At 40.4% G+C, this 19,523-nt stretch overlaps 1 protein-coding gene across 1 annotated transcript in view; it reads right to left on the bottom strand.

Annotated features, from left to right (window-relative positions):
• LOC135227071 (KICSTOR complex protein SZT2-like) overlaps nt 1–19,523 on the bottom strand; it is a gene marked incomplete at its 5' end in the record, with an annotated part of 399,314 nt that overhangs the window by 170,844 nt on the left and 208,947 nt on the right. The window contains 4 exon segments of the mRNA XM_064266896.1: nt 1,300–1,444; nt 9,673–9,792; nt 15,515–15,607; nt 19,261–19,343. Coding sequence (XP_064122966.1) covers nt 1,300–1,444; nt 9,673–9,792; nt 15,515–15,607; nt 19,261–19,343 — 441 coding nt within the window.

Genomic DNA, 19,523 nt, shown 5'->3' with positions numbered 1-19,523 from the left:
GTAGACTGGTGACTTGCCCTCAACATCCATCTCCTCGAATATTTCTGTGGTAACCTCTGTCCACTTTGAAGAAACCCACTTTTGAAGCTCAGTGATGAACACTGGTATTGCATGTCTGTCAATAGTTAACCCCAGGTCAGTTTTGCTCTCTCAAGAAAACTTGCTATGAGATGCGACGGCAATTGCATCTCCTCCCCTTATTTCCCATTTCCTTAATCTATGGTAATTGTTTCTATCACTGTAAATGTTGCCATCATAACCAGCCCGAGAAGAGTCTACTTGAGACTCAGAGGTCTGGAAAAACTAACCCCTATTAATAATAATAATAATGTTGCTATTATTTTGTAACAACGCAATAAAACTACAAAATATAGTCTGTTTTGGAAAACTTATACTGCACAATGAATAGTGTGCAGTTCATATCTATTGCACAGGAATATCAGCCCATTCTCATAGTACGTATTGTAAGTGGGTATCTAATACTAAACACTGGAACTGAGGTAATAATAAGAGATTCACAAAAAGAACAAAAAAGCTGAGAATGTTTCAACATATAAGAATACATAATAATTTCATGACTGGGAATGAAAGTGGTCTTTTCAAAACAACTGATTCTACCAATAAGGGCTCTCTTTTTCTTTCCCTCTCTCTATCCAAACTGTAAGAATTTCAGTATGAATGACAATTACATTTGAATGTAATAATAGTCTTACCACATGATAGATACTTTTTTTCAGCCACTAAACTAAAAGCTTTCAAGCTTTTTATTAGTATGCCATGTTAATAAGCACTAACATGGAATACAAAATAAACAAAATACAATCCACTGTAATGTTTTAATCTCACAGTAAATACTAATACATAAATACTAATTTATTTATAACAAACAAAAATTAAGACCACAGTTATATCAAAGCTACATTTTCAGGCTAGTATAGCCTAGGAAGGTTTATCATAATGTGTACCAAACTGACTAACAATTAGGACACCAAAACAAATGTTGTACTACTACGTATAGTAAATACTGTAAAATCCAAGGTCATAAATGAATTTACATTCTAATCTATTACATAAGCTCTTAACATCCACAGCAATCATAAAATTTACTAGTTTGCACTTCAATATGTAGATTACTAAGCAACAACATAAAAAATGCAGAAGCTCTGCTTATACAAGCTTCCAAAATTTCCTAACCCAAATTCTACATAACCTACATTTCAAAGTTATTGCTTTGGCAACTTTCCTCCCTCACCCACCTGGTTGAAATATGCTGGGTGTATTTTCTAACGGCATGTTCACCTCCTTTCTCCCCAAGTTCTTTGCGGACCGCATGTTCGCCTTTCTCGCCGAGCTCCGAAGCATACTCCAGCCAGTCAAGCAATAATTCACAGAATAATGGATGCAAGGTGGCTGATGATCTGTCTACTATATCCCACGGCGATTTCTGAGGAACATTTAATTTACTGCAGTAATGTACAATTACTTATCACTTCATTTTTTCTTGGTTTTCACATATAGGATGCTTTTAAGTAAAGTTTTAAAAACTTATGTTCTCGTGTCAAAACAATAATGAACGGCACCTGGACACTTGCTGCCATCCAGCTTAGCCCAACAGGGGGCACACATTGACCTATGGTGGGTGATTAACAAGAGTGAAGCTGGTTACTGGTGTTTTGAAGGATGCAATACCCAATAACGTACATTATTCCAATATCTGACTTTGTATTTTTTTTAATGAAATTAACAAATCTGAGCAAGTCTTATGATCTTTGACGCATAGCTGTACTGTCAGGTGGAAATGAACTTTGGAGACACATATCTCACACACTGACGCCAACACGTTGTTGCTGTCTGTACCACTTATAAACAGTGGTATCATCAAGACTTTTATTTTAACAGCTTTATCCTCAATCTGTCTTTCATACCATTCATTATAGAAAAGAAACTTGTCTTTGACTTTCTTGATATAAAATAATGTTCGTCTTCTACATGGTGCACTCATTACACATGAGACACCACTCCAAGTTTGATCACAAATTTTCAACCTGATCCTAATTCTTATATATAGCCTGATGACTTTTAAGTTTTTGATCTCTATGATCTTTATACCTATGATTTCCATCATAGTGAACAGACATATACACATATACTCTATTTAGAAAATTCTGCTATACAGTATAAGGTATCATTATCAAGAGGTCTTAGAGAAAGCAAAACAAAGGTGTCTTAGTCAGAACTTTGTGACAGTATGTAATGTCCCTGGGACTGGGCATTCCCTCTCAATACACATATTACTGTCATTTTCGTAAACATGGATAGCCTAGTTGCAAAAGCAACCTAATATGATTACAGTTTCAAAATGATATTGTTAGTATACAATAAAGTTTTGTACATACTTACCCGGCAGATATACTTAGCTATAGTCTCTGACGTCCCGACAGAATTCAAAACTTGCGGCACACGCGACAGTAGGTCAGGTGACCAGCCCACTCCCTCCCGCGCTGGGTGGCAGGAATAGGAACCATTCCCGTTTTCTAACCAGAATTTTTCTCTTCCGCCTGTCTCCTGAGGGGAGGCTGGGCGGGCCATTAATCATATATATCTGCCGGGTAAGTATGTACAAAACTTTATTGTATACTAACAATATCATTTTTGTACATGCAACTTCCCCGGCAGATATATACTTAGCTGATTGACACCCTTGGTGGAGGGCAAGAGACAGTTACATACTAATTATTTATGAATATAAAAACAAAAACGGGGAAACAACATACGTTGTAGGTATATTAAAAACAACCTTGTTCCTACCTGATATGGAAGAAGACTTCATTGATACTGTCTATGCTTCCTGCTTGCCATCAGAGTTCCAGAGAGGGATGAGACTGCGACTGATAACCCATTTCGGATCATACCAATGGGGGCTTACCCGCTACATGGCCAGGAGCCTTTTCTTGGATCGTACCAATGGGGGCTGACCCACTTACATGGCAGAACCTTGACCTGTATCATACCAACGGGGGGCTAACCCTCTTACATGATAGAGCTTTAGGTAATTAAAGACACTACAAGGAGCATAACGACCAATCCCGATCACCTGACCACACTAACATGTTAGAACTACGATTTGAAAGGGGTCAACTCCTGCACCCTCTTTCAATCGACCAATTAAACGCACCAAAAAAAACATTAAAAACCCTAACCTAATAAAACTAAAAAGGATTGGGTTCAGCTCCCTGTCCCAGGCAACGAATCCGCAGATATGTACGCTCCTAGAGTAAGCATTTGTCGTACGTCACTTGAATGTCTCTCAAGTAATGGGATGCAAAGACTGAATTGCATCTCCAAAAAGTTGACTCCACTAGAGTCTGTATCGACAAGTTCTTGTGGAATGCCAAAGAGGTAGCGACTGCTCTTACCTCGTGAGCTTTAACTCTAAGGAGGTCCATTGTTCTTCTTTACACGCTATATGGGCTTCCTTGATTACATCTTTGATGAAGAACGCCTGAGCATTTTTTGAGATCTGTCTTCCGGGATCTCTAACTGAGCACCATAAACTCTCCTTACTCCCCTTTAGTTCGTTCTTCCTTTCTAAGTAGAACTTAAGGCTCTTCTAACTGGGCAAAGAGCCCTTTCTCGCTCTGTACCTATAGAGACGAAAATCCTTTTACCTCGAAAGGTTCTAGGCCAAGGTTTCGAAGGGTTTTCATTCTTCGCCAAAAACATCGGTTTTGAAGGAACAGAAACGCCGAGTCGTTCCTGAGCCAACATTATGTTCTAAGGCTTGTAGTTCGCTTACTCTTTTTGCTGAGGCTAGCGCGACCAAGAATAAAGACTTCCTTGTCAGATCTCTGAACGTTATCCTTACGGGGAGGTTCGAATTTGGGGGTGGGGGTCATCAAGTACTTTATGGACCACATCCAAGTTCCAACTAGGTGCTCTAATACCTCTGTTCTTTGACGTCTCGAAGGATTTAATCAGATCATGTAAATCTTTGTCTTCCCCAATGTTAAGGCCTCTATGCCTGAAGACTGACGATAGCATACTTTTATAGCCCTTAATTGTAGAGACTACTAGATTACATTTTTCCTTCAAGTAAAGGAGGAAATCAGCTATATCTGTCACAGAGGTACTGGAAGAGGATATCTTCTGAGTCCTACACCATCTGCGAAACACATCCCACTTCGACTGGTAGAACTCGAATAGTAGATGGTCTCCTTGCTCTTGCGATCGCTTTCGCAACTTCTCGAGAAAACCTCTCGTTCTGACAAGTCCTTCGATAGTCTGAAGGCAGTTAGAGCGAGAGCGGGCAGGTGTTTTGTGATACCTGTCGAAGTGGGGTTGAAGTCTGAGAAGATCGCTCCTGTTTGGGAGAGATCTCGGAAAGTCTACTATCCATCCCAGTACCTCTGTGTACCAGTTTTGCGCTGGCCAGAACGGGGCTATGAGGGTCAGTTTGGCTCCCTCTGCTGGTGCAAACTTCCTTACTACTTCCGATATGATCTTGAACGGAGGAAGGAAAAGCATACCCGTCTATCCGGACCAATCGAGGAGAAGGCCGTCCACCGAAATTACCCTTGGGTCGGCGATCGAGCAGTAACTTTCCAGCCATGCTGTTCCAATGGGTGGCAAAAAGAATCTATATTTTGATCTCCCCCAGAGGTTCCATAGGTCTGTTGCATACCTCCTGATGCAACGTCCATTCTGTAGGCAGTACTTGGTCTCTCCTGCTCAGAAGGTCGGCTCTTACATTTCTGTCCCCTTTGAATGAATCTCGTCGGGAGAGATTGATTCTTCTCTCTTCTGCCCAAAGCAGTAGTTCTCTTGCCTTTTTGTAAAGGGCGGAACGAGTGGCGTCCCTCCTTGCTTCTTGATGTAAGCTAAGGCTGTTGTGTTGTCCGAATTGATCTGTAGGACTTGAACTTGAGATCTGAGCCTCGAAGTGTATGGAGAGACAGGTGAATCGCTGTAATTCCTTCATATTGATGTATTCCAGGACACCTGTTCTCCCCTCCAGGTGTCCTGACACTTCTCTTGTCCCTAGAGTGGCTCCCCACCCTGCATCTGAGGCGTCGGAATACAACACTAGCCGAGGGTTCGGAACGTGAAGGATACTCCTTCGTTGATCCCTCGACGGATTCATCCACCAACGAAGGTCCTCCTTTATTTCCTTCGTGATCTGGAAGGAATCGGACAGATTTTGGGATCTCTGATCCCAATGTTCTCTTAGATAGAACTGTAAAGGCCTTAGTGAAGCTTCCTAGAGAAATGAACTGTTTCCAACGAGGGAAAGGGTCCCCAGAAGACTCATCCATTCCCTCGCGGAACATTGTTCTTTCTCTAGGAAGGTTGCTACTTTTTCAAGCAGCGGTTCTGTCTTTCCTGTGATGGAAACACATGAAAACCCCGAGAAATCCATCCAAATCCCCAGATAAACAATGTTCTGCTGGGGGAATCATCTGGGATTTCTCGAGGTTTACTAACAGTCCCAAGGACTGTGTTAACTTCAGTGTCAGCTTTAAGTCCTCCAGACATCTGACTCGCGACTGTGCTCGTATCAGCCATTCGTCTAGATACAAGGATATTCGAATCCCTTCGAGATGAAGCCAGTGAGCCACATTTTTCATCAGTCCTGTGAATACTTGAGGGGCTGTTGAGAGTCCGAAGCATAGGGCCCGAAATGAAATACTCTTCCTTGAGCCATAAATCTGAGGTATTTCCTGGAAGAACGGGTGTATTGGCACGTGGAAATAGCATCCTGCAGGTCCAGGGATACCATCCAGCCCCTCTGGACGCAGGGCTGCTAACACCGAGGATGTCGTCTCCATTGTGAACTTCCTCTTTGCTACGAACATGTTCAGGGCGCTCACGTCCAGAACTGGCCTCCAAACTCCTGAATTTTTCGGAACCAAGAACAGGCGATTGTAAAAACCCCTGGAAGAGAGATCTTTTACTTCCTCTATGGCTTCCTTGTAAAGCATCTGCTCCACGAGATGTAAAAGGGCTTGTTTCTGACAGAATCCTTGTAGTTTGCTGTCAACTCCCTTGGAGTTGTAGTCAAGGGAGGTTTTTCCCTGAAGAGGATTAAATATCCTTTCTTTAGGATGGATAGGGACCAGGCATCGGCACCTTCTGTGCCCAACTTTCGTAAAAGTTTAGAAGCCTGGCACCCACTTTTGGTCTGGAGGACCGCAGTCTCACTGGGTCTTGACGAACGGCCTTCGAGAAGACCTTCCTCTCTTCTCCGATCGTCTACTTCTGAGTAGAAGATCTAGGGGCAGCCGACCTTCCCCGAAAGGGCTGCTGGAAGGGAACTTTCTTCCTTCTTCGAAACCTGAACAGCAGGTTTTTAAGCCTTTTAGCTGACTGGGCCAACAGGTCCTGTGTGGCCTTTTCTGATAAGGTCTTCGATATTCCCTCACTATTTCCTGAGGAAAAAGGTGACTAGAGAGGGGCGCGTAAAAAACAGGGAGGATCTCTGCAGAGGCGAAACAGATTTCGTGTTAAGAAGGAGCTAAACACTGCCCTCTTCTTCAATATACAGGATCCAAAAAGGGATGCCACTTCATTGGAGCCATCCATAACCGCCTTGTCTAGGCAAGTTAATACGCTGCCCAACCTCTTCCATGGTAACGAAGTCTGGTTCTTGAGACTTCTTGGGGCTAAAGCTCCCAAAGCCCAGTCCATGAAGTTAAAGACTTCGAGAGTCTTGAACAGGCCCTTGAGATGAGATGATCAACCTCACACATTCCCCAAGAGGCTTTTGCAGAATGCAGAGAGCGTCGTCTTGAAGAATCTACAAGAGCGGAAAAGTCCGCATCTGAGGACGAAGGAGTCCCAGGCCCATTGGCTCCTTGGTGGTCATACCACATACCTGGTTTTCCCCGTCGTCAGCTTTGGAAGGAGGACAAGCGAATACCGTCTTCCCCGCTTCCTTCCTAGATCTGAGCCAGCTCTCGAGGCTCTTCAGAGACTTTCTCATAGAAAGAGTAGGGGTCATCCTGACGACAAGGAGGAGGACTTCGACAGTTTCGTGCTAGATAATAAAGATCCCGGAGAGGGGGATCCGACGGGCGTAGCGAGTCTCCAAACACTTGCAACAAAAGAGAAGCAAGTCTCTTATAGTCCGAAACTCCTGCATCTTTGGAGATCTCTTCTTCCGAAACATCTTCCAAAAGCGATGCAGGCGAAGAGGCTTTGCCTTTTCAGGAGACCGATCCGGAGAAAGAAGCCTTTTTCCTTCTTGTGAATCCTATCAGTAGGAGAATCAATGTCCCCTTGTGGATATCCGAAACCTTGGTTCTATCCTCCTTCCTGCACGAGTCCTGGAGCTTCCCTATACTCGGGCTTCTGCTCTGCTCCTTGCGCCTGCTAGGAGAGGCGCTTGCGTCCTGAATCAGACGCCTGTGAGGCAAAGAGCGCCTGCGAGGAGAAAGGCGAAGCATCCTGTTCCTGGCGCCAAGAAGGAGAGGCGCTTGCGTCCTGGTGAGTGCGCCTGGGCCAAGAAGGAGAGGCGCTTGCGTCCTGGTGAGGATGCCTGGTCCAAGAAGGAGAGGCATTTGCGTCCTGATGAGGACGCCTGGAAGGCGAAATGCGCCTGCGAGGAGAAAGGAGAACCCTTTGTTCCCGTAGTCCAGTAGCGGAGACGCTTGCGTCCTGGTAACTGCGTCTAGCAGGCGAGTAGCTCCTTTTCCCTTTGCGTCCATTCGGAGAGGCGCTAGATTCTCTCCTATACCTCCTGGGAGGCGAAGAACACTTGTCAAAATCGAGGAGCCTATTCGGCGATACTCTTGCGTCCTTAGAAGGATATCTATAAGATCCTACGGGACTCCTGATTCCTGGGTACTTGCCGGAGGGAGAGGGTTGTTCCTTCGGGAAAGTCTAGAGGACGAACGAACGATCCTTCCTTCTTGCGGAGCTCTGAAAAGAGAGGCTCTCTTCTCTCCCGGAGCTCTTAGCCGAACGAATTCTCTCACGAGAAATCCGGCGAATCAGGCTCCTGATACTTGCTATGAGAGGCGTAATCGCCTCTAGAAAAACTCCTGGGAGAACTCTTGCTCGTAGGGAGTTTCCGATTAGCGATCTTAGAAGGAGAGGACACACGAGTCCTGTCATATCCAACTGAAGAAGGTCTCGCTGGGGACGAAAACCTTTCAGGCGAGGAGCGTCTGCTAACGCCAGGCACCTACTCTCTGAGGCTCTCCTAACAGAATTCTTGATGGGAAGAGAAACTCTTTCTTCTAGAAGAGCTTCAGAAAGAACTCCTACTAAGGCAGACAACTGCTGCTGGAGTCTACCAAGACTTCCTTCGTCTTGTGTGCGAAACCTTACCGGAGAAGAGTCAGGAGATCTCGTAGCTCTCTTCTTACGAGCAGGAGAATACTCCGGAAAAGGTTCAGGACTGGAATGCAACGCTTCGCTTGCTGGCGTTTTCCAGGTTCTCTTAAGAGGACGCGACTTAGAGGCAGAACTCCATCCTCTTCTTGGGGACGAAGAGTCTGAGTCCGAAAAGCACTTCCTGAGGACGCTTTTGCAGTAGCTGTCCTTGGCAGCCTCGGAAGCGGCTACAGGATCTGCCGAAGGGACGCCTGACCGTAGGGAATACTCTACATCCCCCTTGCGGCTTTCGACATCCTCCTCCTTGGTCATGGGAGTCTGAAAGAGGTCTAGGCCTAGGAGCAATGCGGAGTCGGTCAGACGCCCCCTCCACTTCACTGGGACACTGCACCAAATCACGCACACATCACTGCTTCTTACCTGTCTCCTTCATTGCTTGCAGTTGCGATTTCAAGTTGATTATTGAGGCTCTCATTGCAGCCATTTCCGTAGACGCATCTACAGGGTTCGCTGCTGGGGGAAGGGCTGAAACCAAACTATGAGCAGGTGAATTTAACGAAGAGTTAGGAGCTACTTCCTGCTCAATAGAGCAGATCTACTTGAGCTTCTGATGGAAGCCTCCTAACTCTATCTTTCTCAAGTTTTCTTACATAAGAAGCCAAGGTCTTCCATTCCACTTCCGTTAAACCCTCACATTCCAGACAGGTGTTAGTTGCAGAACAATCATTCCCCTACATTTTTTACAGACCGTGTGAGGATCCACCGATGCTTTCGGTAGCCTCACCTTACAATCTTCTTTCGTACACACTCTAAATACAGGTACCACGTCAGACATTTTAAAGAGTATCCAAACCAAAATCCAAAAAACGGTCCACGATAAGCGTATGCCAAAGCCAAAGATCAATGTACATCACCAAAGGTCAAACAGATAATCCTCGGCCAACGAGAAAAGAATTCCAAAGCAGGAGGTACCAACAACAGTGTTGTTGCTACCGGCGACAGAAAAATTCTGGTTAGAAAACGGGAATGGTTCCTATTCCCGCCACCCAGCGGCGGGAGTGGGCTGGTCACCTGACCTACCTGTCGCGTGTGCCGCGAGTTTTGATTCTGTCAGGGACGTCAGAGACTATAGCTAAGTATATATCTGCCGGGGAAGTTGCATGTACAAAAACACATGTTGTGATCTGCTTAAAACTTCAATGACTCTTCCTTAAATGAACTTCAATATCACAACAAAATGAAGTTTCCTTAGTAAAAGTAATTGGATAATTCCACTTATAAAATCAATTACATAAAACAAACTTTATGACAACCACCACTTGCAATACTGAACCTTACCTCAGCTGTATGAAGTCCATCTTCTACTATCAGTTGACTGTGCTCCATTCCAAAATCAACGGAATGTCTTATTTTCAGTGGAGAATGGCCAGAAGAGCTGGTCGGTGCTGAGCTATCGTTCTGGACAGAGAAATGAAAAGGAATTTATAAATGCAAGAGATTTTTCATTTCCTGATGTTGTCGTTACCTTTCCAGTTTCAATATTCCCACAATTTAATGCCCCTTAAGAAGTACAGCAAAATACCATTCATGAAGCTTAATGTTCATTCTCAAAAACTGTATGCATTAGTTAACAATCAATTTTTTGCAGTACATTTTTCATCTTAAAAATGCTACAGCTGCAAACCATGTCCATTATCAAGAACTGTTATTATGTACTTCAAAACATGCAAAATGCAAGGCACATGGCACTTAGTATTAACACTTTTTATTTCTTTTTATTATTTTCACTTTCAAACACACACACAAGAGAGCACACAATCACCTAAGTAGGTGAATCTATCAAACAGGGGTGTCTTGCTTACCTTCGTGTATTGTCCCCAAGACCAGCACATACCATAAACAAAGTTTTCTAGGTATTTATCATAGTAAGGAGGTAAGATGCTCAATCTCAAGTTTAAAATTATCTTTCAGGTGCTGTGGAATAACTGTCACATCACAACTTTTAGAACCAACATCATTTACTGTCTTGCTTTTTTTCTAAAGTTGACACCTTTTAAGAGAAGTTGCTTCCAGCTGAAAAGTGCAACTGATACCTGCTTTAAACAGGAATGCAAAAGTTGCATGATTGACAAAATCATGATCAGAGGACCTTAAATTAGGGATATGTATATAGAATACACTAACTGACAGCGAACCAATTACAAACCATATTTACAAGACTATTAAAATGTGGTTACTTTCAATGTTTGATGACCACTAAAGGTTATCAAATAGTGTCCCAATATTTAGGTAATTTTCTCGCATATAATCAGAGGCCTTTTGTTATAAGAGCATAAGCACCACAAGTTGGCTGCACAGAAGAAGAGAAGGAAAATTTCTGGAGAGACATGGATGGAATAATGCAAGAACTGGAAGAACATGACAGGGTGATAGTGGGGGCAGATTTGAATGGTCATGTTGGAAGTGAAAATGAGGTGATTGGTAGGGTGCATGGGGGCCATGGAATTGGGGAGAGAAACCCAGAAGGAGAGAGTGTAGTGGACTTTGCTGTGTCATTTGACATGGCAATTGTAAACACATTCTTTAAGAAAAGGGAACACCTGATAACATATAGGAGTGGGGGAAGATGCTCCCAAATAGACTACATCTTGTATAAAAGGATCAAGCTGATGGAGGTGATATACAGATTGAAGAGGTTCAAGAATGGTGGCACAAAATGCAGCAGTAATAAGAAGGCATGGAAAGGAGCTGCTAGGAGAGACATCTGGTATCATATGGGAAGAAAAGGAGGAGAGTTGGTGGGATGAAGACATTGAGAAAGTAGTAAAAGATAAAAAGGAGGAGGCAAAGAAAAGATGGGAAGAGTCACAGTCAGTGGAGGACAGAGATAGGTTCAGAGAGAAAAAGAAGTTGGTGAAAAAGGTGGTAGCCCAAGCTAAAGCAAAGTCGTATGATGATGTGTATAATGAGCTGGGGACAAAGGAAGGATTAAAGATGATGATCAAGCTATCAAAGGCTAGAAATAAGAGCACCAAAGATATTACACATATCAAACAAATAAAAGATCAAGATGGTGTAGTACTTAGAAAGGAGGAAGACATTGTGAGGAGATGGAAAAAATATTTCGAACAGTTGTTAAATGAAGAAAATAATAGACTAATAAGAGAGGATGGACAAGTGAACATTGGCATGGTAATGAGGTTTTCTAGGCAAGAGGTACTAAATGCATTGAAGAAGATGAAGAATGGGAAGGCAACCAGACCAGACATGATTCCTGTGGCGGCATGGAAAGCATTAGGAGATGAAGGAGTGGATATACTGTATGATCTTATGATAAAGATCCTTGAACAGGAAAAGAAACCAAATGAGTGGCGTGGGAGTATATTGATCCCAATTTTTAAATGGGAAAAGTGATATTCAAGAGAGTGGTAATTATAAGGGCATTAAATTGATGTCGAACACTTTGGAGATACTGGAAAGGATGAAGGATGCTGGACTGAGAGAAGAAGTACAAATAGGTAAAGAGCAGATGGGATTTATGAAGGGAAGGGGAACAACAGTTGGTATATTTTGTCTGAGGCAACTAATGGAAAAATTTTGGGGAAAGCAAAGGGACCTACATATGGTATTTGGAGAAGTCTGAGGGAGAAGATAGTGCCAGAGAAGTACGTGCAATTGATACAAGAGATGTACCAGAATATATTTACCAGAGTGAGGAGCAGTGTTGGGGAGACAGAGGGTTTTAAGGTGAGAGTAGGATTACACCAGGGGTCGGCTCTGAGTCCATTTATTTTTAACATAGTGATGGATGTTATAATAGAGGAAGTAAGGGAGGCAGTACCATGGAACATATTGTATGCGGATGATACTGTTCTGTGCACAGAGAGCAGGGAAGATCTGGAAATGAAATTGGAAAGATGGAGACAAGTACTGGAGGACAGAGGAATCAGAATAAGTAGATCTAAGACAGAATATATGTGTACCACCACTGAGGGGGATGATAGAGAAAGTATTCAGCTTGGTGGAGAACAAATAAAGAGAGTTGATAAGTTTAAGTATTTGGGATCTTTTGTTAACGTTGGAGGAAGTATGGAAGATGTAAAACATCGGGTACAGGCAGGCTGGAACAACTGGAGAGCGGCCTCTGGAGTTCTTTGTGACAAAAGAGTACCGCTGAGGTTAAAAGGAAAATTTCACAAGACGGTGGTCAGAACAGCAATGCTGTATGATACGGAAACAGCAAGCATGAGAAAAACAAAGGAGAAGATGTATGTGGCAGAAATGAGAATGCTTAGGTGGATGTCTGGGGTGACAAGAGAGGATAGAATCAGAAATGACTACATAAGGGGGTCGACTAAGGTGGTGGAAGTATCAAAGAAAGTGGAGGAGAGGAGGCTGAGATGGTATGGATACCTGTTGAGGAGAGATGAGGACCATGCTGGGAGACATACTATAGGGATGGAGGTTCAAGGAAGAAGAAGAGGGAGACCAAGAAAGAGATGGAAGGACTGTGTGATAGGAGACTTATATGAGAAGGGAATTAATGAGGCAGAAGTGCAGGATAGAAATAGATGGAAACGGCTCATCTGAAACGGCGACCCCATATAAAAATGCAAACCAGCTGGGAAGAAGAAGATAATCAGATAATCTCCAGCCTTTCTCCACTTTCATGAACTTTACACAATATTGTGAAATTAAAATATTATTACTTGATGAAATCATGAACACATGAAGTGATGTGACGTTGTAAAGTGAAAACATCACCTACCACTCGTGGAGATCATAACATTCCCACAGCAAATTAGGAAAAAGTTTCTCACAGCAACTTAGGAAGTATTATAACAAACCTTATAAAATGATTAACTTCGTATTAAAGTACGACCAACTGTAAAAGTATCTTTACAGTGGTCTTGGATGGTTCTGGATAACAGTGGTCCACGAGTCAGTAAGTAAAGAGCAGGTGGAGGGGGAGATAGCTTATGCTGGCTGAAATGACAAAGCCTTTAGGAAACCTATACAAAGATTCTCTAGCACTTGAGAAAGACATTGTTAACTTCCACCTGAGTGTACTGCATAAGGCAGTCCCTGGTCATCAGCTAGGGTTCCACTCCCAACGCATAATAAAAAAAAATCGGCGATAATAGCGCCGATCCCTAGTTATTGGCACCGATAAATGGGGACAGAATCTAGAACTCCTGCCTTTCTATTTACCTATATTATAAGCATCGGTAAAATTTTAGCAAATGTTAACAATGAGGAAAAGAGTATCAAGAAGAACTGAAAAGATTGCATGAAATCAATTTCACTGATTCTATCATTCTTATCAACAGAACCTGTTTATAAGAGGGTCTACTCCCTTCATTTATTATTAATAAATATTGTTTTTATTGTTATCATTATTGTCATCCATACTGCGATCGTCCTTGGAAGAAAAGAATTCTACTAACCCAAAGCCAGTAATTGTGGTTTTCTGGTGTCATGACTGTCTGGATCATTGAGGCCAAACAAGAAATAAAACAATCTAAAAATTATATAATATATAAAAACTATAAGAAAATGTAAAATATTTTCAAACCTTATTTTGCTGGAGAAGGCTCACTTCTACAACAAAATAAAAAATTGAAAAACAGTGCTGATTAGCTTAAAAGAACAATTCTGACTTAAAATACATCAACATTTCGTGGCAACAGGCCAGCGTCTGCAACATAAAAATTCTACAGATGTTATAACTTTCATCTTCTCCAAGGACAGTGAGAAGGATGTGCCTGTCATTCCCAATGCAAGCCTCAGAGAGAAATCGTTCTCTTGGATTCCCAAAACTGGGGTATTTAGTCAACAAATGCCTTGTAATCAAGATGACTAAGAAATCATCACAAAAAAGGTGTTTTGCGCTACATTAAAAAACCATCGGCAAATCACTTTTCTCCAATCTGCAGATGATACAGTTGTTTCCTTTCTACTGAGCATATTGCTATACCTCCAAGGAAATGGATCACAGTTGAATTATTTAAATTTATTTAAACCCAACAAGGTCCACCGTTGTTACTAAGTATCAATTACTAATTTTATGATACTTAGTACAAGATCTTAATTTAAGCTTGAGATACTCCCTGGGAGTACTTCTCCTCCTACTTCCTTGGTAAGGCCATCTGCCTCAGCATTCCTGAATATTCCTACAAGTCTGGTACCAACAAAAATTTACATAATAAACAAAAGCTAGCAAGAGTACCCACGCACAAAAAAACCTTGCTCACACATACCTTACATACTTTCATACATACAAAAACCTATGAAGCATCTTCTCTGCCTTCATAAACTATTTCAACTCATTTATAACATAGTGCAACATATCTTAAAATATTCACTCTATATAAAACTCCTACAGAACATATTCAAGATGACTACAAAACATGCTGTATCATAATTCATAATGATGAGTAGAAGACAATCAAAAGATATCTGGAAATTGGAAGACAATCTTATTAGTGACAGTTTTAGGAAGATCAAAACAACTATAAAAAATACTGTACAGAAATAAAGAACTGAAGGAGATGAAAATTATAAATGGTAAAATACTACACATGGGTCTCAATGGAATGTTTGCAAACTCATCTTTCTCCAAAGGTCAATTAATGTCAGTGAAAATTACCAGTTTTACTGTCAACAAAAATGACCAGTTTTTTTAAGTAAACAGAAATTGTATAATATTAATGCATAAAAATACAATTCTGATAAAAGAAAAACTTTTAATGATTCTTTAGTTTATCTAAGTCTTTCATTTATACTAATACAGTACAAATAATTCATTATAAATGGATCTACTCTACTTTTGAAATGTAAGACTGACTAGAAATAACAAAAAAAATTTCCAGCTTTAATATATAATTATGGTACATTCTTTCCAAAATAAAAAAATAAATTCCACAGCCAGACAATTACTAACTAATTATCATCTCTCATGATAACATATCAAAGTCTTGGCATCTTTCACTAGTGAATAAAAAAATTCCAGTTCTGAATTTACAGCGTACTACAATTCCTCTTTTGCATAAATGCTGTATGGAATCTAATTTCATGACATGCTCTCAGGCAGGTAATATTCACATTTTGCCCACAAACATTCCACTTCTTACCACATGGAAAACTTAATGTAGAAGGATAACAAACTAAAGGATTTTACCCCAGATGAGTTGTCCCAGGGAGACTGTAATGATGCCCTTCGACCTCGTAACTTCAGGTCGGGCACAGAGTTAGACATGAGTCGCAGTCTTGCCTACAGATAAGCAAACCAGGTTACCTTAAACTTCAAATTCTAAAGCTTACAGTTAATTCAGGCTATGTCAGATTTTACCATGAATAGAATGAACAGCTTGCAAGAGATTTAGTCGTTCATTCTATAGGCTGATGCTCTGCAAAAACATGACAGAAGTAAAAAATATTTACGAGTTTCTTCATAAGGCACACATTTAAACATTAATTTCATTAAGTACACAAAACTGTTTAAAAAAAAAGAGTGTGGGTGAAGATAAAATCTGAAAATGCCTTGGTGAAAATACACCATTTTCTCCCATATTCTAAGGTTGCTGTACTCAGAATAAGTTTCATCCACTCAAAGATAGCAAAAGATACATGGGGTGGCTTTTGCAATAAAAGTATAACCCATAGTTAAATAATTATATGTATTTTGAAGCCCCATAGTTACATCAGGCAACAAACTCAGTACAACCCTTTGCAAAATACTTCACTATGGTTCACTGGTATATCAATGGCTTGCACCTACAGAATAAGGGAGAAAATCACAAAACAAAACTAATCTTACTACTGTACTGTATTCATCACACTTGAATATAAATTTTACTTGTATACTCCAAGCACTAAAAATGTAAAGACATTTGTCACCGACTAATGCATCAGCAAATCCAAAGTGAGTCCTCGCAAGTTTTAAATGGCACTCAGTATAAAACCAAAGCAACTTTCCAACATTAAAAACATATCCGACTACATGATATAGGTCTAATTAAGATCTCTATAGATCCATCTACTATGGGAGCACTTTATTACAATAAATTCTGTTTCTGGTTAGGCTAGATCTCCACTAGAAGCATTATATACAAAAAGACAGACTTACAGAGGAAAGAAGGGTACAATTTGAAACTGCCCTACCAACTCTGTTAATACTAAAGATCACCACATGAAAAGCTTGTTAACTATGACTCACTACTCTGCATGTTTTGGCAGAGCAAAGTTGAATACAAAATATGGGGTGGGGAATTGATTCACTACTGCTCAGCAATTAGGGGTCAAATCATTCTGTTTGTTCCAACGAATTAATACTTCATCTAAATAAGTGAATGGATTAAGAAGAAATGTAGTTCCTACTTAATATAACAATATTTCTTGAATTCATGAATATTGTATATGTAATGCAAAGGGACAAATGTTTAAACATTCAACAATGCAAGTTGCATACAATGAATTAATTAATTTCATTTTACTTATCAAACTGTTAATAATGCTTTTTTGTAAACTCAACACATGCAATTAATCATACGATTATCATATACTCTTCTTAGTTAGTGATATGATGAAGTTTATCTCAGTAATGCATAGCAATCCAAGATGCTCCACAAAAAAAAAAACATCAAAATTACAAACAATAGTATGTACTTTTCTTTCACCACAGAGTTTGCACTATATCGCGTATTCAAGTAAGTCAGGTTGAAAAAATCATGAGATGGTACCATTTGTAGAAATATACTGGTCAAGATCATTTTCTACTCAAGCCCAAAGGAAGGGGTATCATTAATGGATCAGACTTTCTTTTTCAGTCTGTGACATCTGCCATCAATGGCCCTTGGTAAACATATACGTAATTCTTTGGAATTAAATTATTTTCTCACAACCCACTTCTTATACGTAATATGCCCTTTCATCACACAAAGCCATCTCACATGCATCAACATCTCACAAAAAGAAAATGGCAGTGAGCTGATCTTTAAGTTTTGAGCAGCTATAAGTGTCATCATTTGTTTAATGTGATCCTCAAGTAGTGAGAAATTACAGGGGTTAGGTGGGAACTTGCAAAATAAATAACAATATGTATGAGAAAATTAATTACTAATTTTTCATAAGCAGACTACATATAATTTACAAATCTCAGTTTAGGAAGGAAGGGTAAAGCTGTAAAACTCTATACCTGGCAAACTACAACCCATGGGATTCACCTGAAGGTACTCTGGGATTAATCATAAGTGTCGGACCACTGTGACTTTTAAAAGATATATACAGGGAGCTATGTCTGCAAGATAAAAAGCTTGTTATGCAAGTTAACTCAAAGAGGAAGTATTTTTTACATTCCAAGTTAACCAGAGTTGGAACAAAGAGTATACGTATACTTAACTGCCTCGACTGCCTGCTTGTCTACCATCAACAACCTTCACTGTCAAAAGCACAGAATCTCTCAAAGAACTGCCTACACAAGCTGAAATTGACTGGCTCTTACCTTGGGTTGGCTCTAGTCTCACATTCTATTCCTTCCCTATCCAGGAGCTCTATTACTTGAGCAAAAAGCTCTTCAACTTCAAGAGGGGAAGGTTGCCCTTTGGTAATTATTGTCCTCACAAGTCTAGGGAAATTCCATTGGAATTGAGTTGTTCTGGCCTATTTCTAAGGGCTATAGCAGTTCTTCCTTTGTCTGCTACAGAGAAATCTATAGGCATTTGGGACACCCAAAGAATGCAAATGGGGTGAATTATATGTAGTAATGTGATCGTGGTGAAATAAACAATTACAAAGATGATGAATGCATAAATCAAGTTAATCTTTAAAAAAATTAAAAATGGCAACACTTCTAGGGATTTCAGAAGAGCAGAGAATGCAATTATGGATATATAAACAATGTCCAAGCTGCTTTAGACCCACCCATGTTTTCATCTAATCACACATAGTGCTACCAGCTCACTGATGTTTCCTTTTTTAAGAGTGAATGAAGTGCCCATGATGATTTCTTGTGCACAAAAGTGTTAACTGCCGATAATGGGTCTGTTGTTAAACAAATATTTATTACCATGAGGGCAATGATATGAAAGATGTCCTCAACCAAACCTTCAGATCTTAATGTAATCTTGTCACAATGGGTAATAAGAAAATTCAAGATCTAACCATTCAAATACATATAACAGAGGACAATAAAAATCTAAGTTGGGCACTTGGTACCATACCCTTAATAGTAGGTATTTTGACACTGGTTCCATGATGTTGTAAAGCTGGGGCTACAGTAATTCAATCGAAGCTCTTAAGCAAGCTCTGTGGTCAAAGAAAACAGTCTTCTAAAACAGCATACCAGCCACAAAAATCACTTCATTGTTAATGATGTCAAACAGTTAACTAACTGCTGCAAGCTCCCAATAAATTACTGCTCTCCATATCAACACCTCAAACTTCAAAACAAAAGGCTGTCAGACAGCAACTCAATGACATTCATCTCAATGCAATATTAACTTATCTTGCAACAAATACTATAAAATAAAATTCTACTAGTAAAACATATTCTCCTTTCAAAAGTTCAGCTTACGTTAATGCCGCACGGCCACAATGGCTATCTCTCAATCTTTCAAGATAAAATAAAAATAGACAAAAGGGCTTGTAATAAAATTTATCAAAGCAATTAACAAAAACAGCACTGTAACGTCCAACACAAAATTTCTGGGAAAATGCTTATGAAGAAAGTTGGTGCCCTTTAAAGCCTTGGCTAATAACAAAACTAGCCTAATTTCACAGTAAACAACATACATAGGCAAGTCAATACTTTGGAACATTATTTACATAAGACTATAACCACATATAATGGGATGCACATTATCTAAGAAAAATTACATGGAATGACTCCAGCAAACAATCTATAGGTCAAACGGCAAACATACTCACCTGCACTAACGTCAGGGGTGAAGGGGCTCGCTGGTCTTTCAACGAATCCCCACGGGAATCGGTTCCATGTACGGACCTTTTGACTGGAGAGCAGATAGAAGAACTTATCATCATTTTGCCATGAAATAATCTTTGAAAATGACGCAAATGAGGATAACCAAATTTACACAAATTTAAACTTTATCAAGAAAATAGCTTAACTACTGCTATTTCAATTTGGATATACCTGAATTGACCACGAAGAGGTAAAACCACATGAGCAA

This window comes from Macrobrachium nipponense, chromosome 15 (genome assembly GCF_015104395.2).
Source record: "Macrobrachium nipponense isolate FS-2020 chromosome 15, ASM1510439v2, whole genome shotgun sequence".
Classification (NCBI taxonomy): Eukaryota; Metazoa; Arthropoda; class Malacostraca; order Decapoda; family Palaemonidae; genus Macrobrachium; species Macrobrachium nipponense.
The sequence above is the reverse complement of the archived record's forward strand: the minus strand, read 5'-3'. Positions and strand labels throughout refer to the sequence as shown.